The 25698-nt window shown below is 35.0% G+C and overlaps 2 protein-coding genes and 1 long non-coding RNA gene across 3 annotated transcripts in view; 2 read left to right on the top strand and 1 right to left on the bottom strand.

Annotated features, from left to right (window-relative positions):
• Window positions 1–3524: 3524 nt before the first annotated feature.
• On the top strand, window positions 3525–21886 carry LOC110461725. The gene is made up of 10 exons (XM_021515351.1): window positions 3525–4788; window positions 5970–6053; window positions 6805–6961; window positions 8132–8277; window positions 13859–13942; window positions 14564–14598; window positions 18375–19515; window positions 19823–19906; window positions 20544–20700; window positions 21668–21886. The coding sequence occupies exons 1-10, from the start codon at window positions 3636–3638 to the stop codon at window positions 21690–21692; spliced, it is 3066 nt and encodes a 1021-aa protein (XP_021371026.1). The 5' UTR covers window positions 3525–3635; the 3' UTR covers window positions 21693–21886.
• LOC110461675 (proton-coupled folate transporter-like) lies at window positions 12010–13591 on the top strand. The gene has a single exon (XM_021515247.1). The coding sequence runs from the start codon at window positions 12284–12286 to the stop codon at window positions 13547–13549; it is 1266 nt and encodes a 421-aa protein (XP_021370922.1). The 5' UTR covers window positions 12010–12283; the 3' UTR covers window positions 13550–13591.
• A 2210-nt stretch (window positions 21887–24096) lies between the features above and the next one.
• The window catches only part of LOC110461748, a 6411-nt gene continuing 4809 nt past the window's right edge, over window positions 24097–25698 (bottom strand). The window contains exons 2-3 of the long non-coding RNA XR_002464176.1: window positions 24830–24910; window positions 24097–24369 (exon numbers count right to left, since the gene is read on the bottom strand). This is a non-coding gene — a long non-coding RNA (uncharacterized LOC110461748). The remainder of the gene's footprint in view (window positions 24370–24829; window positions 24911–25698) is intronic.

Here is a 25698-nt window from a genome sequence, read left to right as displayed (position 1 = left end):
CAAATACCAACTGCACAAAGCTAGCACACCTCAATAACAAATCTGCTTCGATGCAGTTGACATTCAGATTATCTCTGTTTAAATAACTCTACTTTAGCACATATCATAAGCAAAAAATATAATACAAAATAATGTTCTGATTATTTAAACAATATATGATTCAAATGGACATGAATGACAACATTAGATCGGCTTATTTTAGATGTAATGAGATGAATGTTGTTAAACTCAAATGTCTCCTACACCAGAAGTCAATCTAGCAGAACTCAAAAGCTGTCAAATGTTGGAGACCTCACGGTCGGAACTTGTCAATAATCCTTAGAGGGGGTATCAAGAGGTTATTCACGCTAGTGTCATTTGTCTCCGTTTTGGTTTAAAATTTCTAAATATAGGTATCACAGTTTAACTGCATACGAAACATTGATCTTCCTAAAAACATTATTGACAGTCGGTGCACATGTCCCTTAAATATGGTCTATGTGAAACATACTGAGGAGAGTTCACAAAATATTTGCCACACAGGGACAAGGACACTGCTGCCGCTTTTAGCGAGCAATACATTATATGTCTATTTTAAGAACAAACATCTAATTCTTAGTCCGGGTTTACACATTAAGACTCACGCTGAACAACAGTTTGAGCACGAACATCTTATATAAAGGAACACAAACAAAAACAAAAACAAAAAAACCCAATGCCACGTGTTAATAGAGAAATCTAGCCACGCCATTGTTGGATGCTAGACAGCAAAGCTTGTGAGACAGTCGGTCAATATCAAGAAACACACGACCTACGATAAATTCAATTTATTTAGTAGTCTTAAATTTAAGCAAATCCTTACGTCATTGTACTTTCTCCTGATGCATTCCACTTTCATATAGTAAAAGTCGAGTTATGTGCCCTCCCCTGAAGAATCGGGGGCTTTTGTGTCTTCTGCTAAGGAGACATTAAAAACACAATTGATCTGCTGCCCACCATTTCAATGATACAAAAGTGGAAGATATTTGTGCAATATGCTAAGAAGTAACGGATCTGTCCCTAGTGAATTAGCTGTGATGTCAGCAATAAGAAGCAGCGAATCTGCCCCTAGTTAATCAGCTGTTATGTCAACAATAATAAGCAACGAATCTGCCACTAGTGAATTGTCACCAATAAGAAGCAGTGTATTGGTCCCTAGTGAATTAGCTGTGATGTCAATAATAAGAAGCAGCGAATCTGCCCCTAGTGAATTAGCTGTGATGTCAATAATAAGAAGCAGCGAATCAGTCCCTAGTGAATTAGCTGTGATGTCAATAATAGGAAGCAGTGAATCTGTCCCTCGTGAATTAGCTGTGATGTCAATAATAGGAAGCAGTGAATCTGTCCCTCGTGAATTAGCTGTGATGTCAATAATAAGAAGCAGCGAATCAGTCCCTAGTGAATTAGCTGTGATGTTAATAATAGGCAGCAGCGAATCTGCCCTTAGTGAATAAGCTGTGATGTCAATAATAGGAAGCAGCAAATCTGTGCCTAGTGAATTAGCTGTGATGTAAATAATAGGAAGCCGCGAATCTGTCCCTAGTGAATTAGCTGTGATGTCAATAATAAGAAGCAGCGAATCTGTCCCTAGTGAATTAGCTGTGATGTAAATAATAGGAAGCAGCGAATCTCCCCTTAGTGAATTAGCTGTGATGTCAATAATAGGACGCAGCAAATCTGTGCCTAGTGAATTAGCTGTGATGTAAATAATAGGAAGCAGCGAATCTGTCCCTAGTGAATTAGCTGTCATGTAAATAATAGGAAGCAGCGAATCTGCCCTTAGTGAATAAGCTGTGATGTCAATAATAGGAAGCAGCGAATCTGTCCCTAGTGAATTAGCTGTGATGTAAATAATAGGACGTCGCGAATCTGTCCCTAGTGAATTAGCTGTGATGTTAATAATAGGAAGCAGCGAATCTGACCTTAGTGAATTAGTTGTGATGTCAATAATCGGAAGCAGATAACCTGTCCCTAGTGAATTAGCTGTGATGTCAATAATAAGAAGCAGCGAATCTGTCCTCGTGAATTAGCTGTGATGTCAATAATAGGAAGCAGCGAACCTGTCCCTAGTGAATTAGCTGTGATGTCAATAATAGGAAACAGCGAATTTGTCCCTAGTGAATGAGCTGTGATGTCAATAATAGGAAGCAGCGAATTTGTCCCTAGCGAATTAGCTGTGATGTCAATAATAGGAAACAGCGAATCTGTCCCTAGTGAATTAGCTGTGATGTAAATAATAGGACGTCGCGAATCTGTCCCTAGTGAATTAGCTGTGATGTAAATAATAGGACGTCGCGAATCTGTCCCTAGTGAATTAGCTGTGATGTTAATAATAGGAAGCAGCGAATCTGACCTTAGTGAATTAGTTGTGATGTCAATAATCGGAAGCAGATAACCTGTCCCTAGTGAATTAGCTGTGATGTCAATAATAAGAAGCAGCGAATATGTCCCCTAGTGAATAAGATGTGATGTCAATAATAGGAAGCAGCGAATTTGTCCCTAGCGAATTAGCTGTGATGTCAATAATAGGAAACAGCGAATCTGTCCCTAGTGAATTAGCTGTGATGTAAATAATAGGAAGCAGCGAATCTGTCCCTAGTGAATTAACTGTGATGTCAATAATAGGAAGCAGCGAATTTGTCCCTAGTGAATTAGCTGTGATGTCAATAATAAGAAGCAGCGAATATGTCCCCTAGTGAATAAGCTGTGATGTAAATAATAGGAAGCAGCGAATCTGTCCCTAGTGAATTAACTGTGATGTCAATAATAGGAAGCAGCGAATCTGTCCCTAGTGAATTAGCTGTGATGTCAACAATAGTCACAATGCTATGTTACCTTGTATTGCTATCGTTCAGGTGACCGAATTGATAAAGTAAACAAACAGCCCTTAGATAAGATTACTTATCACTATCATAATATTGATAGGCGATGTTATAATATATCCATGACTCATACATAATATGTGTAAAATATATTCTAAAATAAAAAAAAAACTTATAAATAAAATAAGACATTTTTAAAAACGTATCAAACATACACCGAACTTAAACATGCAACAAATAACAAGATAATCTTACCCAAGTGTGCTCGTAAAGACATCTTTCTGCTTCTACAATTTAATCACGAAATATTTTGATACTTTATTGTGAATATTATCACTAGCATGTGCTTACATTCACTTCTTCTTGTTTATGTTTTGAAACACCATCGTTGGTATTTTTTTCTAGAAACAATAATGAATCACAAAATAATCAGATTTTAATTAAAAATAATAAAAATAATCTTCACATCAAAACATAAAACACAAGACAGGACTAATTGGATTATATATTCAATTTCATTTTTTAAGTAGGTGGGACAATTTGTAACATTCATGTGTATTGATGTACATACATGTAAATAGATAGTTACATATGCTATGCACACACACACATATATATATATATATATAATATTTATCTACATACCAAGGACATAGATACCATGTGATGGTTATAATACACAACTGTAAGCAGTCATCATATAGAGTTATAACAACGTTAAATTCTGTTTCGTCCAAAATGAGATTAACAATCATGGAACTAAAAAAAAAACGACAGGCGCCTTAATAGTTCATAATGGGGCGCAAGAGTGAACGTTCACAACTTTTAAGCAATGCAAACTCCACCGAAGTCAAAAGTGAAAGCCACGTGAAGCGTGTCACTCCTGTGACAAGTAACCCAGCTTTTGTCATTGCTGTAGTATTCTCATCATTGGTGTTAGATTTTGGATCGGAAGCTAATGCCCAATACATCATTCAATTTACGAGAGATTTATCTAGAACTGCGAACGCAACGGGTTTTCGGCATCGAAACAGAACCGATAATTCATGCGGTAGGCATGTAAATGGAACTTCTATAGAAGAGGAATTAGGTCAAAAACTTGCAGCAAAATGGTCATTTTATTGCAATATCGCCGAACATGTACCAACCATACCAATTGTTATAGTGTTTGGAACATATTCTGACAAAATAGGTCGTAAACCATTGTTCTTGATTTCTACAATCGGCATGTCTCTACAATACGGAATTAAAGCTTTAGCAATTTACATGAAATTGCCTCTGTACTTTTTTGCCATTGCAGCCGCTGTGGAGGGATTAAGTGGCTGTAGATACCTATTCAGTATTGCAAATGACGCTAGTATTGCTGATACTACAGACAGAAATCACAATCGAACAGCAGCTTTTGCACTAGTTGATGTGTTTCTTGGCATAGGAACATTTGGAGCCAAAATTGGAACAGGCTATATGATAGCGAGCATGGGATATTTCTTCCCTGTGATATTGACTGCTGGTTTAAATGTTTTGCTGGCACTATTTATATTCAGTTTTGTGCCAGAAACGTTAGAACAGAAGACCCGAAATAAATCGACGTTTGATCTCTTCAAAGATTCTGTGACATTCTTATATGACAGGACACAGATTCACGGCAATAAACGCTGGAAATTCCTTTACTGGTTTTCTATATACATTTCTCTGGAATTTTCGGGTATGGCGGTTTCTGGTATATCAACAATCTATTACATGGGATTTCCGTTCTGTTGGAACTCAAAAAACATTGGATGGTACTCGGCGTCTTCGTCCTTGATCCATACTTCATTAGGAGCAGCATTGTTAAAACTAATCGTGAAACACAGGCGGGACGAGCCTTTAGCTATTATAGGACTCTTGTCTTCGATAAGCGACAACATCATCATAGGCATTGCTTCACAATCCTGGATGCTTTATCTTGGTAAGAACATGAAATTCTTGCCCTCCTTGTACATTCAAATGCATATCCGCACTTTCACTAATGGGCAAAACGATTGTTATCAGACGTCTTGCAGGTCACGTGGGTAACGGTTAGTTGTGGTTGTTTAGGAAACGTTTTACATATGTTATCAGTAAGTCTTAAGTCGTAAGTAAATTTCAGTAAGCACTCCACAATATTATACGAAATATCAAATGTAGATTAATTCTGGTTTGAAAACGTTTCATTAGGTATTAATTTCGTGAATTACTCAATGTGTTTCTATATGGCTGACGTTACGAATTAAAATTTGTTTACGAGAATACTGAACGCAAATGTGGGCAAAAATGAAGTTTACGCAAAATACATATAAGTTACAGTATACATGTATATTACTGATTTAGGGAACACTTTTTTGACTTTTTTAAGTTATGAGATAATAAATCTATATGAGCTCTAGGAAATTAAGTAAATTGTATGTAGATGAAGAAGACATTTACATAAAAACATCATGCTACGAATCTCACCCATAGTCTACACAATCTCACCCATAGTCTACACAATCTCACCCATAGTCTTCACAATCTCACCCATAGTCTACACAATCTCACCCATAGTCTACACAATCTCACACATAGTCTACGCAATCTCACCAATAGTCTACACAATCTCACCCATAGTCTACACAATCTCACCCATAGTCTACACAATAAGAATAATTGTTCCAATAATTTAGAATAATTACTGATCCATTCATCGACGGCTACTGTTAACGCACGTGGTTCACCGTATCGTTGACTCAAGTATGGTATGCATATTTGGAGAAGTCCTTAGTTTAGCGAAAACTCCCGCCAAAACTGATCCATTGGTATTACATCCTTGGTTAGAGTAAGACGAAAAATATTTTGTAGATTACATAATTCATTACAAAATATTAAAGACATTTTCAGATTAATACAATAGAATTATCTATTGATACATTAGTAATTTAGATAAGTCAATTTGAGAATATAATTTAAGTAATTGCAGAAACATTTATTCCTGAGTTTGTGATTTGACTGCTTTTAAAGAAATATTGAAATAAAGTAATATCCTCTAATTGATGTTAGAAGAGTTATCATAAGTTTGTATGGACTAATTAAATGCATACGTAATAAACGATTATCCAAGCTCTTTTTATCCAGGAACAAGTGTTGGTGTACTGTCCTTGTTACAAGGTGTAGTAATTCGGTCGGCCATGTCTAGTATGGTAGATGACAGTAAGCAAGGTGAGTAGTTTCTCAGTTGTATGCAGTAAAGCTACTGTTGTTTCAAGAGAGCCTGGCTTGATTGGGAAACAGCTTATTAACTAGGATGGCTTTGTATAGAGCAAAGGCTAAATCGGACCTTAAAACACTGATTGAATTACAGAGCAATCACTTGTAACATTTAAGTCGTGGTTTGATTACCAAGGCCCGACTATTCCGTCTTTTCGTATTGCAGAGTTATCTGCTCTTGTAAGCAGGTATTGATTGTTACGTCATTTGTTTGTGAGAGTAACGTCATCAAATTTTGAGAAAACGACGTAATTTTCTCACACAAACCAATGACGTAACAATCAATCCCTGCTCACGAGAGAAGATAACGCTGCAATACGCAAAGACGGAATAGTAATTCTGTCACTCATTTCTCTAAAAAGAGCTGACTGTAAACAAAGTGAGAAGTTTACTCGTTCATACAGTAACTCGATGTGCCGTGTCTAGGATAATATATGTGCGTATACCTTGTAGTAATCAGATTACAAGTGGGTAATGGCATATGACAAGGCCTTTCAGTGTTTGGTGTTCTCTAGCTAGTGATCACTTATCTTTTTATCTAGTTTTAATTTTGAGGGTTATCAAATGTTTATAAAACTAAATGGAAGTTTCCTTAATTTAACTGTAAAAATATGAGGATTTAACTTCATTGTAGTATCTTATGTTGTTCAATAAATCTATTTTTATATTCTAAAACATCTCTTCATCACAATCTTCATTTCAGGATCATTCTTTATGATATACCAACTGGTAAAGATCTTGACGGTTCTAGCTGGTAACTCTCTGTCTACCAATATATACCAAGCCACAGTCGAAATCCTCCGGGGATTCCCCTACCTGGTGGCTTCAGGCCTTTACCTTATCGTTTTAATCATGGTAATGTAAGTAAAAATCATGGAATATTTAAGGATTATTTTTTATATTATTTGTATTTGCTTGGATATTGAACTAAAACTGATGCACATTTTGCATGAATACGCTAAGCAGTTGAAATCAAACAGTTCAACCTTTTATCGATCTCCCGACAGATCAGGAAAATGAAATTAATTTCGATAAATGAACTGCCTATATATGAATATAGCAACAATAATTAGCTAAATATAATTCTATTATCTAGTTGTTAAATACTTAACATATTGTCTGAACGCGCGTATTCAAAATAGTTCGTTCATGTTTAAATGACCACAGCCGTTGATGGGCCGTTAAACATAAACAAACAAACAAACAATTATCAGCCGACAAAATCATAAAATACTACAACATTACAATTATTTTAAATGGGTAACATTGTAGATACAGGTGATACCAGTATAATTTAGAAACCGGCAAACGATGTCGTGGCTATATCGTATTTCCTGAACAGTAAGTCAAAGAGTAAACACTACTGCTAAATGTATTGGGGAAGGAAATCACATACATAACAATAAGTAGCACTTCTAATTACATGTAACGTCGAGGCTAACTGCTCTGTCATGCTGTTATTGTAATGTAACAATTCCACACCAGTATAGCTGTACACGCTGACCTCAATAGGTCTTTTATGTGCATCGAAATACATACTGCATTTCGATTTGTTGATCCTCTATTACATTTTGTAATAATCTAATGTTGGGATTGGCGAAATTAGTCACCTGACCCAGCTTTTTTTTATTCTGTTGATTAATTGACCCGCTATGTTACAGGAGGGCAATTATCTACGAGTCATACACTTGTATGTTTATCCAGAATCAAGCTAACAGGTATTCTGTCACAGATACAATGTCAAACCATCGATTGTTTACAGAACAACAGAAAGTCGGGAACTGCTGGTGAAAATTTGCAAATGATAAGAGAGTCTTTGATATCATAGAAGAATGTGTCAATTTCTTTCGTTATAATAAAACAGTTAAAACCTCCTGTATGGGTCAATATGGTGAAATGGTGACGTCGACTAGCTTGTTACGGCCTCGGTCGGCTCAGCCGTACTTGAACAGCTGTTTTCGAGTCATTATTTCTTCATTAACATATACCGGAGTATTTAACTGTATGATAGTAACTTATATCTTTTCCAGAATTCTGTATATCTCCGGAGGGGTTAGTTCAGAGACTGGAGTAAAAGGGGACAGTACTACCACCGATAAAACAAGCACTGCTGTAACACCCTATGGGTCGAACACACAAGACAACTCTATTGTCAACTCCAGTGGAAATATTTCAAGTGAGGTGTAGACACATATTGTTACTAACCATCTTATACTAGTTCTGTGTCGTATAGACCTTTAACTATGAGTGTTGCCCTCAGCGTCTGTTCTAAGGTATATTTATTTTCTATTTCTTATCCATTACAGTGATTTGAAACAGTGTTAGGTGTTTGAACTTTACAATTAAAAACATGAGTGCGACTTAAAAAACAATTTTCTCAGTGTAAATTTAGTATAGGTTTTTCTCGTTTGTATGTGACCAGAATGAAATTTTATTGTAAGAATGTACTTCTTGTAAACATACACACGTTTGTGAACGGTTAAGCGTGACATATTTATTAAAAGAATATCAAAATATTTTGAAAATTAAAGTAAAGTGTACAGTGTTTGTCGCGTTATGTTTTCAGTGACAATATAAAAGTCTATAACATATTGAATAAGGAAGTATTCTAAAACGTGGAATGTGTAATGACACTAGTTTTGTTAATAACCATGATTTTTTCTGCTGTGACTCACAAACATGCACATTCTTTTTACGCAATAAATCATGCACGTACAACTCTTTTTTCAAAAGACGCTTATGAATTGCAAATGTAAACAGTTGAGTCATTTATGACTAGTGTTCGACAATAAGAGGATTTCCAGTGGGTGTACACGCGTGTATTTACACGACTAAACGTTGCCACATAATACTTTAAACTTACACACTGAATGTTCAATAACGTTTAGATAAATGAAGATTGAATAGTAACACAATTACGAAGAAAAAATGCTAAAAACATATTTGCGTTTGCAATTGCATTTTAAAAAAGCCCCAAAAAACATATTTTTCCCTTTAGGGTTACAAATGTTCCTGGAGCTCAGTGTTTCTTGAAAGCGTGTAAAAAGTACGGGCCAGATTGAGGCCACTGTCTTAACTCATTCACCCCTGAAATTTCATAATAGACTATTCCAGCTTTTGAATTAGAAGAGTTCAAATGTGTCTTCAGGGGTGAATGAGCTTAGACATAAAATAAATATAATATCGAATGGCTGTAAAACATTGGATCCTGGATTAGATTTAATGCTTTTTTGAAAAGAAAAAAGAAACTGAGATATTATTAAAAAAAAACAAAAAAAAACCCATGATAATAAGAATAAATCCCGCATTTAGCGATTACAACCGGCTGGTATGAATGGGAATGGATTAATCAGTAAACGGGTTTTCCCGACAAGGGGGAACAACTCATATTGTATTATGGTAACGCGCTGCAAATGACATTAAAGAAAAGCAATCTTGTTGGACTAATCCTACCTGTTTTGGAAGTTCATTATGTTATACAGTCACAATTTGTTACATTATAAGCCCAGACACATACATTTTTTGCGATGCATTTGTCTTGTTTAGCCAGTTATTATCAAAAGTATCAAATATAATCCCTTTTTTTTTTTACCATACCACGTGTATTGCCGGTAAAATGTGCATATAATTTCTATATTAGAAAATTATCAAATCGAATAAATAATGCCATTTACAGTTTCGGGACGTTCCATGACCTTAGTCCAAGAGCTATATAAGGTGTTTTAATGAAAAAGGTTTTGGTGATAATGAAACAATTATATTGTATGAAAGCATAAAAATTATCTGCGTACAAAAAATGTACTAGTATATGTTTTAACATTCCTAAAAATGACATAAGCATATGTAAATCATGAGTAAGACACAAGTAAGTTTATAATCCGTGATACAAACATGCAATTCGATACTAATGTACAAAATGTAACCCATCAACGCTCTACACATAAATTATAATAACCCATAAACATAAAACACATTTATTATGTAATCTATAAACATATTGCATGTTGCATATTGCATGTATGTATATATACAATCTTTAAACACAATACATTTAGGATATATAAACATAATACATCATTATATGAAATACATAAACATAATACATATATCATCCATACACATAATACAAATATGTAAGCCGTTAATATAAAACATACCGGTAATCAATAACATGCTACGCATAGGTTAACTATTATTTGGTTTGGTTTGTTTGTGTTTTACGTCGTATTAACATCTTTGGTCATTTACGGACGTGTCAGGTTTTGGTGGTGGAGCAAAGCCGGAATTCCCGAGGAAAAAACAACGACCTGCGGTCAGTACCTGGCGACTGTCCCACGTAGGTCTCGAACCCTGAAACCATCAACACAAATGAACATATGTAATATGTAATAAATAACATAAAAAACACACACATGTTATCCTTAAACATACAACACATATGTATAAAATCATAGATATAATGCAAATACATGTATATATATTACGTAATCCATTAACAGGGTAAAATATGTAATATGTGTTCCTTAAACAATCATGCTACATATTCAAACTATATCATCCATCAACACTACACACATCTGTTATATGTAAACCTTAACGTAATACACATATTCATTGTCGTTTACGATTACATATTGCACTGTACTGTGATTTCATATTTCGTGGTAAATTTCACAGACAATAAACTTGAACAAGTACAATATGATAAGAACAAAACAAGAAAATTATAATTCATTGCAAGATATTCTGCTCTAACAAGTTCGAGTCAAATAGATATGATAACTGATTATCAAGTTTTGAGAACCCAAAATAAAAACTAGCTCGAGCTAAATGAACATGCTTACATACTCTCGTGTTGTGAGAATATCTTTTACCAGATCGTGTTAATTAAAGAAGATAACTTACTCTCTGTTGTGAAAACCTCTTTTACTAGCTCGTCTTAATTAAACAATATAACTTACTGTTGGTAAACCATAAAAACTTCCCCGAATAAGGTAGAGATAATAACCGACTGTCTTGTTATATATATATACCTATATATCTAGCTTGAGTAAAATCAATACAGTATCTACTATACTAACGAACATATTCTATGGAGCGCGTTAGCGCTCCATAAATAATATGTTCGTTGCCAACTGCGTTCATACTACCGTATATGCAGTCAAACTGAAGATCAATTCTTATATTTACATATTTTCGTACTATGATGGTACACTCAGAATAAAGCCAAATCCAATACATTTGCTTTTATAATGGTACAAAGCCTCCGTAACGTGAGTAAATCCAAACAAATGAACAGCCTACGGCCTGCGAGCAGCGATGGATCTCCAACGTTACCATTATGACGTCACAATGTAAATTACGTCATCAATAGGAAACAATGGTCTCCAAGGAATCTCACTGCCTATACGGTTAAGTATACGCAGTCACGGTTTACACAGCTTCAATGGGAGCGAATGTAAATATTATTTTGTGAACCTTTATAAGAAGCTGGGGTTGTGTAAGAGTTATAACTAATGGTCACCTTTCATGAAAGTTTATATCACTAACTCTAGTTAGATTTTCTTCATGTCCCACTCATTTAACGGTATACATAACAACCAACTATCATGGCAGGGAAAACCTATCATTCTTAAAGCATATATACGATATATATTTTTTTGGAACATAATCAGGACGCTCAAACGTTATATGACTTCATGAATACAATTTAACAAAATACTCAATAAAATATAAATAATCTTGAACTATTAAAGTAGATATAAATATGATGCGAAAACAAGAACTCAATAGCAAGCGTCATGCCAGACATGTACTGCATGTGACTTTGATTTCATAGCCTGTGGTATTCTTGGCGTGATCTACTAAAACATTCTGCACTGAGGATTCATGATAAAAAAAGGGCACGTACATGTAGTATAACGATAGATAGGCCAGTTTATATTTAAATATCTATATTACATGCATATATGTCTACAAACAGGTTTTTATCTGTTGTTGTACGCAATGAAGTAACGCATATGATGACACACATACTGACCTCTGAATACACGACTACCGAACATAACTTATCAACAAAGATTATCTGCTCGAATCTAGTTAATCAACTAGTGTATCACATAAAAGTGGGTCTGGATTTGGAATATGAGGATATTCGGTGAATTTCACATAAAAGTGGAAAAATGACTTCTGATTCGGAAACAAAAGCACTTTTGGATAATGGCCAGGATCCTGGACAGCCTGCTGAACCAGTTCAATATGCGTCTTTGGGATGTAATCAAGACGTCGCCATACGTGTTATTGTGATAATCCTATTTGTAATAGGGTTAGAAATGGGAGGTTTGACTAAAAACCAGTATGTGTATAAATGGATAGAGACAAATTCAAATTCAACCAACACTGCATTAAATGCTTCCCATGAAAACTCACCGACCACATCACTGGATCCATGTGGAAGCAACATCAGTGCTGGAAATGAAAAGACCGACCAGTCGGAGGCAACCTTGTGGCTGTTGTACTTTTCCTTATGTGAACACGGCATATCTATTCCGATGATACTGCTCTATGGTTCCTATTCGGACTTTGTCGGCAGGAAACCATTAATGATAATTCCCTGCATTGGAAATTGCATTCAATATGCTATTAAAGCTTTCATTGTGTACAAAAATCTTCCATTGGTCTACTTCTTTATTGCTTACGTGTGTATAGGGCTATGTGGTGGTCACTATCCGTTTTATTTGGCCATGATGGCGTCAGTAGCGGACAAAACCGATAGCAACAACACGAGAGCCTTCGGTATCGCGATAGTTGAAGCAGTGATTGGGGTTGGTGTATGTGCCGCCCAAGTTGGGACGGGGTACCTCATCAAAGACTTCGGGTACATGTATCCTATGGTTGCAACATCCGGGATATTTGGTTTGTGTTTCTTTATTGTAGTGTTCGGAGTATCGGACACGCGTTCACCTACATCAACCAAACATATCACATTACTTGTTTATCTGAAACAAATTTTCGGAATGTTTCTCAGCAAATCTCATATCGCCACTGGCAGTGTTTTCACATTCAATATGACAATGCTATCATTTTTTCTATTGTATATGGTAGCAACTGTTTTCAACACTATAGGAACGCTTTATGAGCTTCGTTCGCCATTTTGCTGGGACTCAAGAACAATAGGATGGTATGGATTTGGAACTGATATTGTTCAGTACGTATTTGGTCTGTTTGTTGTGAAGGGACTTCAAATGTGTCTTTCACACGGAGCAGTGATCATATTAGCCCTCCTGTCATCTATAGCTACCTGTGTTATCACTGGACTTGCCACTTCTAGTCTGATGCTGTATATAAGTAAGTGTTACGTTATTCTTTCTCGAGCTAGTTATTATACACTTACACCGACTTTATTTTCTTGCATGTGGGACAGGAGAGTTAAAATGGAAAAGGCCTGAATCCAGATTAGGAACTGGAACCTCCGAAATTCCACAAGTTCTACACGGACACGATTGTAAATTAAGCCTAGAAGTCACTGTAGTCATACCACCCAGTCCCGCTCGTCTCACTTCCCAAACTATATTTTTATAACCCAGGTTCATTTATCTTCTGCACAAGTGTATAACACAGGTTTTGAACTAATAACTGATAAATAATTATCCGTTAAAATACAACCTTTTAACATAATTTCCTATGTTAAAATCATCATAAATGAATAATGTTTAGTAATTTATGATATATTTTGATAACCTCGACTTTTATTTCAGGCTCTGGAGCGGGTATTCTGTCTGTCATGGCAAGGCCTCTTCTCCGAGCTTTCGCCTCCAACATGATGGATAAAGATAAACAAGGTATTCTACTTCAGTAAAGCTAATGAGAGTTAGTTATACAATGTTTGAATGGTCACGGTAATTTGATAATAGGATTATTCTCAAATCTCACCAGATAAGACTAATTATTACACTTGTTGACATCAGCCATCTATTCCTTCTTATGGGCAAACCTATCAAATTTATGACAATTATGTTATTATCTTTATCAGATTGATATAAGATGATTCTAATTAAAATAACTGAACGTTCTCCCCACTAAGGTATATATAACCTGCCAAAGCTCGTATAATGGTATATGGTAGGCAAGACTACGATGACTAAAGCATAAGAACAAAAAGAAGTTATTTTCGAAAAGGTCATTACAGAAATTGTTCTGGTCTTTGTTTTGTTTTTAAAGACTGCAAATACAATTATCAAATCATGTACATTTGTAACATGACAACCTTAAGACGGTTTTGCTTTAATTGTTATGCTTTCAACTATAGATCTATTTTGCAATTGTAATTTTAAAGTTCATTGTTCCACATAAACATAACTTTACAAAAAAATCTATATTGTTTTATTTGCAAGTTCAACTATTCCAACTATTCTAATTACAATAAAACTAGTATTTTTTAAATTTTATTTTGTAAATTGAAGGTGCTGTGTTCGGTAACATATATGTGATAGAGGACGTATGTGGTATGCTCGGCAAGACCCTCTTCAGTGAGATATATGCCCGGACTCAAACATACATGGCGGGTTTTGTATACCTTACCATGGGAGCGTTTTATTTACTCTCACTCATCATATTCATGTAAGTACTCTCCTCTAACATTCGTTCGAATTTTAAAATATCATTAATGGCATTATAAATAGTTATATGAACCTATGTTTGAAAATTATAAAATAAATGTATTTCAAACAGTATTCGGCTTTACCATATGGAAAGACGTAAGCACAATGCGAACGAAATGTCACATATCATTTAACCTTTAATACTGTATTTAATATCGATAAGTTAAGTATTAGAACTGCTATAGCTGTTAACCTTATTTTTGCGTGCATCCCTTTCCTTCTATGAAGTATGAAACCTTAGTTCGAGCTTCTTACACACTTTTTTCCTTTCCAATAGATTCTTGCTCTGTTACAAACACGGAAAGAAGAAAAACCTCCGGATACAAAGGTGACAACAATTGTCATACATTTTATTGTTTCTTTCAAATAAATTGAAATCTTTTCACAAAAATAATATTTGTTCTTAACTTACAATGCTATACCAAGACAACCGTTAAAACAAGCCAATTTGATTTGAGGCTCGGTTAAAGTGTGTTGCAGGGACGGACTACCCTTCATGACCTCACTTGGTGTCACCTACAGAGGGAACTCATGCTCCACGTGTATTTTCTTTGTTTTGTAATAATCCTTGTGCTGATTGTTATCATTCGTTCTTGAGTGTCTTATCTATCTTGACCTTATGAGTTGATGCTGTGATATTTATTTCCATTTCATATAAATATTTGTTTTACTAAACACCGTTTAAAAAAATCTATTAGAAAGCAGAATAATTTTAGAACATTCCATACCTAGATGTTTACCAAATAATTGGTATTTATTGCTTATTAGTCAATTAAATAAAACTAATTATATAACCATATTTTGTTTTCAAGAATTGTTCCTGAAACATTAAAAATGTAAACATAGGTATTCTTCATAAAGGTATGAATTGGCATACAAGTGGTTATAATAAATCAGCCAAAATCAAAATGTCGTTCTTCAACGATAATCTTTTCGACAAATACTTTAGACATAACTGTAATTCGAATTACAAACTAATAAAAATCATTCAAAATATCAACAAAGGAAATGTTAATACGGAGATGACTAAAAAAAATAAAAAAAAATAAAAAAAATAAGACCAAGTGTACCGGTATAGTAAGAGTGTTATGCTTCATCGACGAAAACCACCATGCAAGTAATAAAACGTTCTAACCAAGAGAGCTGTACATGTTTCAACGAAAAAACAATGGACACTTGTTATCAAAAACGTTAACATTTATACTGCAAAATGTAGAGACAATTTCCTTGAGAACACAATGGCAACCATATAATCTGCACATAATCTGCCCAATAACAACAATGCTGATTCCTCTCAGTGTATTGTAAAACAGTAATGTTTTGTCGCACATTAACTTTCGCCAACGTTATGAGTTCAAATTTATTATAACAGAGACTATAAGAAAGGAATTAATAAACAGATCAGAAGGGCGAATTAAACACATGGTAAAAAGTGATTTTATTAGCAAAGGCCAAAAAGTTGGATTTGGCACTGCCCAACCACGTACTCATTTACAGCTAAGTCGACTGGAACAAGCGGAGTAAAGTATCTTGTTAATTTATGTTCTACCTTTGATTTACCTTTCAACAAGGTATCTTTACTTAATCTATGTACATTTGTATATGGATGAAACCCATAACATGATAAGGAGTACATTTGATATGAAACATTGCCGCGATTTGGTGACAGTCTGTGTAAACGATAACAAGAGTATGGTTATCAGTACAAGTAAATAGATAAATAAATGTTGTTGTTTTTTTCAATGCATTTATAAAAGAGAATACACAATATTTTATGCAAGCACTTTGTCTTTTTTAAAGATAACGAACATTGCGAACATATTTGATAACAGGATCTTGTTCTCTTCAACTTAATTAAAAAGTCCACAATAGTCTCGCTTATCAAAGGAGGCACGGTAGTTTAGTGGTAGGACGCCGGGCTCGTGACCGAAGGGTTGCGGCTTCGAGTCACGTCACGGCACTGTGTTGTATATTTGAGCAATATACTTTACTCCGCTTGTTCCAGTCTACTTAGCTGTAAATGAGTACGTGGTTGGGCAGTGCTAGAATTGTTGAATGCTAGCTGTAAGCGCCGAAACGGCAGCACCGGCTAGTATGCTCCCAAGGGAACTGAGAAAGATATTGGCTAATTGCAAAGGCCTTATAACCACGGATAATAATTTGTGAACCGCTTTGAGACGACCTAGGAACTAGGTTGTGATAAAGCGGTATATAAGATCCTCGAATTGTTATTATTATTATCACAACATAGAACATAAATACAATCGAATCCGCTGTCAGTGTAATTCAACTGTAGTAGAAGGGGGATCTGGTGTCAACCCCAGATATAGTGGGTATAATAACGTACTTCGCGTTGTGTTTCATTTTGTGATCTCATATGCCAGACACCTATTCCTCAATATCACTCTTCCACCATGTTCTTTTCCCATCAGGCGGGAGATTAGAAAAATGAAAACCAGAATCAGAAATAGCATGTCGGGGCCATTGTAGAATATGGACGGTAAGTAACATCAAAATTTAAGTTTAATAACAAAGTTTGCACCAGTAAGAGTAAACCTGAGAGCCTTTCTAGATAAACATCCTAATTCATGTATCACAAACTATTTATCCCCACCACCTGCCCTTTACATTAATAGCCAATCTTACAGCTAGTTATATCCTAGCTTTTACACTCACTAGTCAAGATCCTATATTTACCCCTAAAGCTGATAAAACTTCCAACTAGGCGTTGTGAGACATCCATTTCTAATGCCAAACGGTCTATTTAATACTTAACAGGGAGAAATATATGAAATGTACTCAGTCCTGTGTCAGCTTCATTGCTGTGTTTCTCCACACTTAAACTATATTATATATATATATATATAAATCAGATGTTCTATACACTGGCTGTCAAACCGAGAAGTCTTGTTAATTTCCGTGCGGCATGCCCAAACTAACATGTGGTAACTCCACCCATGGCCCTATACTGGGTCTCTCAGGCCTTCCGACCCTTATTACTAACGTGGCAGTTAACCCATCCTTACCTGGACATGGTTATGGTTTATTTGGCAAGCTGTCCAGCTCTTTCTGCCCTGCGTAGGTGAAGAAACCGGCTTATACATACCGCGGACAGTTCTCATTGGCTATTCACTCTGAACCTAGCCAATGAGAATACGCGTGCTATAAGTTTACATCACTACAGCATGTTCCAATATGGCTGCCTACTAGCGAAAATACGACCTAACAAAATGACAGAAGTGCTATATCTACCCTGTAACAGCCCAAGTACAGCTGGTATTTACAACCAACACTCGTACTTTAGCTATCCTAATGTACTAAAATACTTTAAACTAGCTATCTGATATATCTAGTCACTAACCCGTCTCGCCTACACAACAATGCGATCGAGATGTGTACAATTATATGAAATATTGTCTTTCATTTGCTTACATATGTACATATCACACAGATATAGATACCCAAGGCAGCCGATAACACCGGATAGCTAGATATCGGACGGATAGTTTGTATACACATGTACATTCCTCCGATAAATGTGATTATTTAATTTATTTGATTTTGTCGGTCGAGGGTGATGCGGAAGAGAAGGCAGGACCCTGTATGTTAAAAGATGGATACTGTTTCGGAGAATAAACCATTGTTAGTGAATACCGATAGGGAGGAAGAGAAAATCAAATCTACAAACAGAACCCTGACAACTCAGGTGATTTTACGTATGTGTATGACGTTTTTATACATGGCTGTCGCGGAGCTTGGAAGCCTTAATCAGACCCTTTACGTTTATCAACGAGCGTCGGAGTATAACAGGGCAAACAATCTCACATCCGTAAGTCAATTAAATGCAACAAGTGCATGCGGTTCGAACCAAAGCCAAACATCTGAGAACGTAAACCAAAAGCTGGCGGCAAAATGGACGTGGTATTTCAGTTTGATTTCACATGGTTTTGGCACTCCATCACTACTTTTGTACGGCCTGTATTCGGATTTTATCGGCAGAAAACCGCTTTTGATAATTTCACTTATGGGTGATGCTCTACGCTACGGTATGATGGCATTTATAAACTACAACCATTTGCCATTTGTGTTCTTTATTGCGCCTTATGCCGTGTCAGGCATCACTGGTAATAGCTATCTGTATTTTATTGCTAATACTGCCGCCATTGCTGATAAAACAGGCTACAATCAAACAAGAACAGTGGGGTTAGTTGTCTTTGAGGTTTTAATTGGATTAGGAGCAAGTGTAGCCAAAATAGGGGCGGGATATCTGATCCATTATAGCGGATATCTTATGCCTATGCTCATATGTCTAGGAGCCTTTCTATTTTTGGCAATATTTGTTTGCGTTTTGGTCGAAGAGACCATAACCACGGTGTCATCTAAAAATCTGACCTTTTACAAAGGTGTTAAAAGAATATTTGGATTTTTCTATGATAAGACAACGGTTATTGGAAACAAAAATGGACATTTTATGATGGCTTGGTCTGCTTTCATAATTATTTATTTCGCTCGAAATTCTGCGTATGGAATAACAACACTATACGAATTGAAGTCTCCATTTTGTTGGACTTCAGAAGAAATTGGTTGGTATGGTTTTGTCAAGGATATGGTTGAATTCCTTTTAGGGATGTCTATCATGAAAATATTACAAAACTGTGTACAGGATATACATTTAGCTACACTTGGATGCTTGTCAAACATTGGACTAAATATCGTTACTGGTTTTGCAACAACCAAATTTATGATGTATGCAGGTAAGTATTTTTCTGTACATACGTTTATCTATTCAAAATTAAAATAAATATTCTGGAAATATGCTAATTAATTTTGTAATTATAGAATTTCGATTTCCACAGCCCAATTACCATAACTATAACCAAAACACAGGGTTATCCATCTATCAATTATTTTGTTTTAAAAACAACAAGGTTTTTAATATTTACGGCATTTCAGGTAGTATACACTATACCTAATATTATCATTAATTATTAATGTATCATTATATATTAAACATCTCATGACACATATATATATTAATTTATATTTTTCATTATTTTGCAGCTTTAGGAGCCGGGGTACTTTCGGTTGTGACGTTTCCTATCATGCGTGCTATATTATCCAGATACGTAGATGTTGATAGACAAGGTAATATAGCAACACATTATCCGAAAAGTCTCCACCTAACCAGTCACATTACAAGGCGACAAGGAAGTTGAGTAAATATAATATATATTTACATAAGGATTATAACTATTTATAATCATTTTGTGAAGTAATTACAACTGAAATTATTTTATTTAAGTTATATTACTTTATAACCCAATATAAACAATTATATACTGTAAAAACACGTTTGAACGGTTCTTCTATTTTGAGTGTTTATCATGTGCTTATTACTATTCTTTGCTATGTATGATTGTCTAAAGTGGAAATTTATGCACGGTTCTAAATAGAAAAGTATATTTACTCAAACATAATAGTTTGGATATGTTCTTGTATGCTAAAATATAAGATTACTTTTTGGATATTTTTACATCATGTCTTTATCATGTGAGTCACATACAGCGCACCGTATTTAGTCCCTATAAAGTGTTTAGATATGCATGTTATTATCATAAACAACAACACAAATTAAATACATGACACTTTACCTTTACGGATATAAACTATTAATATAATAATATCATTCAAAATCTTTCATTCTAAGACGTTAAAATGGAAATATCATTACAATTGTACACCCTGATTTTATCGATAATATCAAGAATTTGTTATATTTCAGGAATATTATTTGCGAATTTATTTGTGGCAGAGAATATTTGCTCGTTGGTCGGAGGCAGTATATTTAATAACCTTTATTCTGAGACAGAGGATTGGATGCCGGGGCTGAGTTTTTTCGTAGTAGGCTCTATCTTTATCGTACCTCTTGGACTTTTAATGTAAGTGTTTTATCATTACTATCGAAAGTGGATTTGTAGTTTTTGCCATATTGTAAAACAATAACAAAAGAGGTAAATTGATAATTATGTTTTCGTATATGGCACATTCTTATGAAACCTGGGGTAGCGACAATGAAACGATTGTCAAAAACAACAACATTGAGATTCATCGCGCAATGAAATATATAGTATTTCCCCAAATGAGACCACGCAAGGCGACTATGTTACTTGCACATAAATCGAGACTAACAACTATACTTAAATGTAACTGTTACAATCAAAACTTGTTTAAATTGCAAATGATTCTCTCAACTTGAAGCCAGAAAATATCATTGTGGGATGTATTTATGAATTACAACGTATTAAGCTAGCATCAGTTACCTCTATGCAATCCGTTATGTTAAAAATTACAAATATCTTTTTCATTTAAAATTAAAGCAAATGTCCTTTTTATTCATTATGTTTTCCCCGTTAGTTAACATCATGAGATTTCTAAGCATGCTTGTGAAGATGTATCCTCCGCAAAGCTAAAAACGCAAATAAAACACAAATGACTACATGTATTATTGGGGTGAATTGCTAAAATGAAATCGTATATGAATAAGTACAAAGCGAAAATAACATCTCTCTCAATGAAGCGTAGCTACCTAATTAAAGCAAAAATACCCAGGTGTGAACGATTGTGATTTAAATTCAAAATTTATAAAAAAAAAAGTAAGCACATTATTTAAAAAGAAAGATTTACACGAAAACCTTTGAAAGAGCAAAAGGGATATAAGACTAGGTGATCCAGAACAATAGGAATTTTCTGCTTACCTTATAGTAATAACAATACAACATGACGCTCTAATGATCATAATACAAAAACGTGGATATTAATATCGCACAGGGAAGTTAAATATTCCCAAACGAGCACAAAACACATTTTTCAATAATTCTGAACGTTTTCTCTCAATTTCAATTTCAGCTCCTTGTTTGTGTCCACACGATAGTTGAATACTTACCGATGACAAGACTACAGAATTTCTTCATCATTTTAAAATAAACAAAGTTGTGAAATCTGGATCTTTCATTTTTTATCCTTTATCCTGTCATAATGTTTGGAATCCTAAGTAAAAATACTGACATTCTAAGTGTTATTTATCAAAACAGACTGACTGATGTGTTGAGAAATGAGTATGTCTTTTAGAGAATTTGAAACCATAACAAATATAAAATAATATGTGTTATGAATAATGATTTTGAGTTTGTTTATTAATGGACACTGTTTTTCTGAACGAAAATAGATAATATGCTAAAGAGGGATAGTTTTTATCAAAATTGTAATGTGTTAGGCACAAATGTAGCATATATAAACATATGTCAACAACTATATTTATCTTAAAATCTTAGGCTTCAGTGAAGCATCTATTGAGGCTTAGCATTAAAATGTTACTGAATAACAAGCGACGGAGATGAATTGTGATTAATAGTGGAGCTACGTTAACAAATAATCACATCTTCTGTGGATCTTCACATTCTATTTTGTATGATTTATTCCTGTTATTTATTAAGATTTCAGGATCATATGAAAATTTGTCATTCTCTCAGCTTGTTTTTTTCTAAGCTTGTTTACGTAATAAAAACAGTTTCTTGCACTTACACAATTACAATTAGTAAGCATTCAGAAACTGCATCTCTGCAATATGTTAAAACATTGAAATCAAAATTTTAAATAGTAACAAACACTCTGTTTACACGTGCCACAGTAAATATATTGACTGTCAATTCTCTGCTTAGATCATTGCAAGAAATGACATTGTACCTTTACCATATGTACCTATATCACAGTCAACATCTGGTGTGTATCTAACATAAACATATAAGTGTATATGTGCTGTGGTAATACTGTTGATAAAACTGAATGATAATAGAATATTTATAGTCTTTGTTACTTAAAATGATAGAGTTATATCTGCGTACACATTATTACTAACCCTGTACACTAGCAGTTCATGCTATCATTACCAAATATATAGAACAAAGGGTATAATGATAGGTAAATATGTCCGAAAATATATTATGAAATGTATCAAATGAATAACCTAATTTTATGAATAATGCGAATTATTCAATTCCATATTAAGGTGTATTTTAAACCAATAACAACACTTCCAGTCACATTTGGTAGAGAAACATAATTTTCTCTCACTGACTGTTCATACCATAAAAACATACACTAGCCAAGTTGTGGCTATCGAAGCTACGAGTTTAAAGGAGACCTACATCACAAGCGATGAGAATAAAACAAAAATTGGGTTGGTTTGTTGGTGCTTAATATACCATTAACACCTACGGTCATTTAAGAACGAGCCAGGTATGGGTGGTAGAGGGCAAAGCCTCGGGTCTCCTGCTCAATATTTCATCCCTTGGGTTTGAATGACCTTATCCAAACCTTACATCAGGGATGGATTCTATTAGTCTCACCATAGGGTTGAGACGGGGGGATTCCCCTATTCATAATTGTATGACGTCAGTTCAACAATACAATGACGTCACGTCAACCTTGAATTTAGCATGAAACGTTATCATTACATTGTGAATATGATACACAATGGGAGACTAGGGTAAGAGAAAAAGAATAGTTCACTCCCTTGTGGATGAGATAGGGGAATCTCAACCCTCGAGGAAAGATTCTTAAGTTGCCAAACACTCTGCAGAACCTCGTGTTTGGCAATTTAAGAATCTGCCCCCTCGGGTTGAGATACCCCTATCTCACCCCCAAGAGGGTGAGAGATTCTATTAATCTTTAACCCTCGGGATGATATTCTCGATTGTATTGCCCGTGGCAAAGCCTCGGGTAAAACAATCAAGAATATCAACCCTCGGGTTGGAGATTTCTCTGTCACATCCTGAAGGTAAGGGACGATTCTATCAAAAAATCAGCTGAGTCTACCGCTTGGTATCTTAAAAGAATAGCGTGAGATATGCAGGTGTTATTGCACCTATACAATTTGGTTATAGATACGGTACACAAACATAAATTACACTGCAATATATGGCTGTATCTTCCTCATGTGATCTATCTATGATGCTGGGGGAACAAAAACGGTAATTTCTGTGATAATCATTACTAGTATCATCAATTGTTATGTATCTGAAGAAATGAGAAACCTTCACGAGAATACTTGCCCAACGGATGTCACACAAGTATTTCTCGTTTCTAAGCTAAAGTTTATTTCACGCTGCATGCATCCTTAACTCTGCTTGTAGAAACTCAATCAATAAAAACAATTCAAATAAATCTGGGTATGTTTTATTAAGTCTATGAGAATTGGAAGGGAAAAGTATCAGAGATAAATACGTTCATAATTTAAATAATGGATACTATCTTCCTATCGGGATATCCGGGGGGGGGGGTAAGTATATATAACATTGTGAATACCAGGTTACAGTTAAACAAAAGCTCATAAATTCTTTCATCAACGAATTGTCCACGGGTCAATCAGGTGTCAGGGATTTCCTTTTGTGTAATTCTATTGAATTGACTTTAACAAGTTTTGCAGAAGTCGCTGCAACTTCAATTCCCTTTTGCTGGGTGGTGTTGGTCCAGGTGGGGGCTTTGTCCTCCTTGCCGTTTTGCAGGTGGTGGAGGTGGTGTTGATGGAGGTGGTGTTGGTGGTGGGTGTACTAAAGTAGCAGAAATGAATACAGTAGTCTATTTGTTTAAACATACTCTTAATTTGCCTGGTAGTTTTACTTCGTTTCTTCGATTATGTGTCAATCGCATATGCATGCAAGATTGAACATCTAATAAATATAACCAAATGCTATTACGAATTTCTACAGACATTATGCGTTATGTATTCATAAATGTCATACATCCTTTAGCTGTTGTAATTACAATAAGATGGACAAATTATTACTACAAAGCAAAAGTATATGACTTTCCATTCTTCTCTGTAAACAAATCAAAACGCTAAAATGCATATGGACTTCTTAGTGGTTGCACTGTCAGTTTCCATGATTAGTGGTTGTTCATGTATAACAAAACTTATTTGACAAACGCGGTTATTGGAAGACGAAAATGTTCGTGTTATTAACACAGTGCCGGTACAGTACGGTTAGAGATTGAAACACTGTTACCTACCATCACAATTCTCCTCATACCAGTTAGCGATCTCTCCGATGAACACATCCAGTTTTCCATTCAAAACAGGATCATTCGTGTCTACAAATTCAAATACAATGCATCAAATCAACAATTATTTCCCAAATGCATGTTTTTTAAAAGAATTATTTCTTCATTTTATTTATTGATTTAATTAGCTTGATTTTATTTCCAATCATTCAATAATGCGTCCTAAACTACCCTATAATATAATTACACAAATGTCACACCTAAGTTGGCTAAGGGAGTGGATCGAGACGATTTTTAGTGTTATTTACCTGTACACAAATGCCACACCTAAGTTGGCTAAGGGAGTGGATCGAGACGATTTTTAGTGTTATTTACCTTTACACAAATGTCACACCTAAGTTGGCTAAGGGAGTGGATCGAGACGATTTTTAGTGTTATTTACCTGTACACAAATGTCACACCTAAGTTGGCTAAGGGAGTGGATCGAGACGATTTTTAGTGTTATTTACCTGTACACAAATGTCACACCTAAGTTGGCTAAGGGAGTGGATCGAGACGATTTTTAGTGTTATTTACCTGTACACAAATGTCACACCTAAGTTGGCTAAGGGAGTGGATCGAGACGATTTTTAGTGTTATTTACCTGTACACAAATGTCACACCTAAGTTGGCTAAGGGAGTGGATCGAGACGATTTTTAGTGTTATTTACCTGTACACAAATGTCACACCTAAGTTGGCTAAGGGAGTGGATCGAGACGATTTTTAGTGTTATTTACCTGTACACAAATGTCACACCTAAGTTGGCTAAGGGAGTGGATCGAGACGATTTTTAGTGTTATTTACCTGTACACAAATGTCACACCTAAGTTGGCTAAGG

Source organism: Mizuhopecten yessoensis, unplaced genomic scaffold (genome assembly GCF_002113885.1).
Source record: "Mizuhopecten yessoensis strain PY_sf001 unplaced genomic scaffold, ASM211388v2 scaffold10651, whole genome shotgun sequence".
Taxonomy (NCBI): domain Eukaryota; kingdom Metazoa; phylum Mollusca; class Bivalvia; order Pectinida; family Pectinidae; genus Mizuhopecten; species Mizuhopecten yessoensis.
The sequence above is the reverse complement of the archived record's forward strand: the minus strand, read 5'-3'. Positions and strand labels throughout refer to the sequence as shown.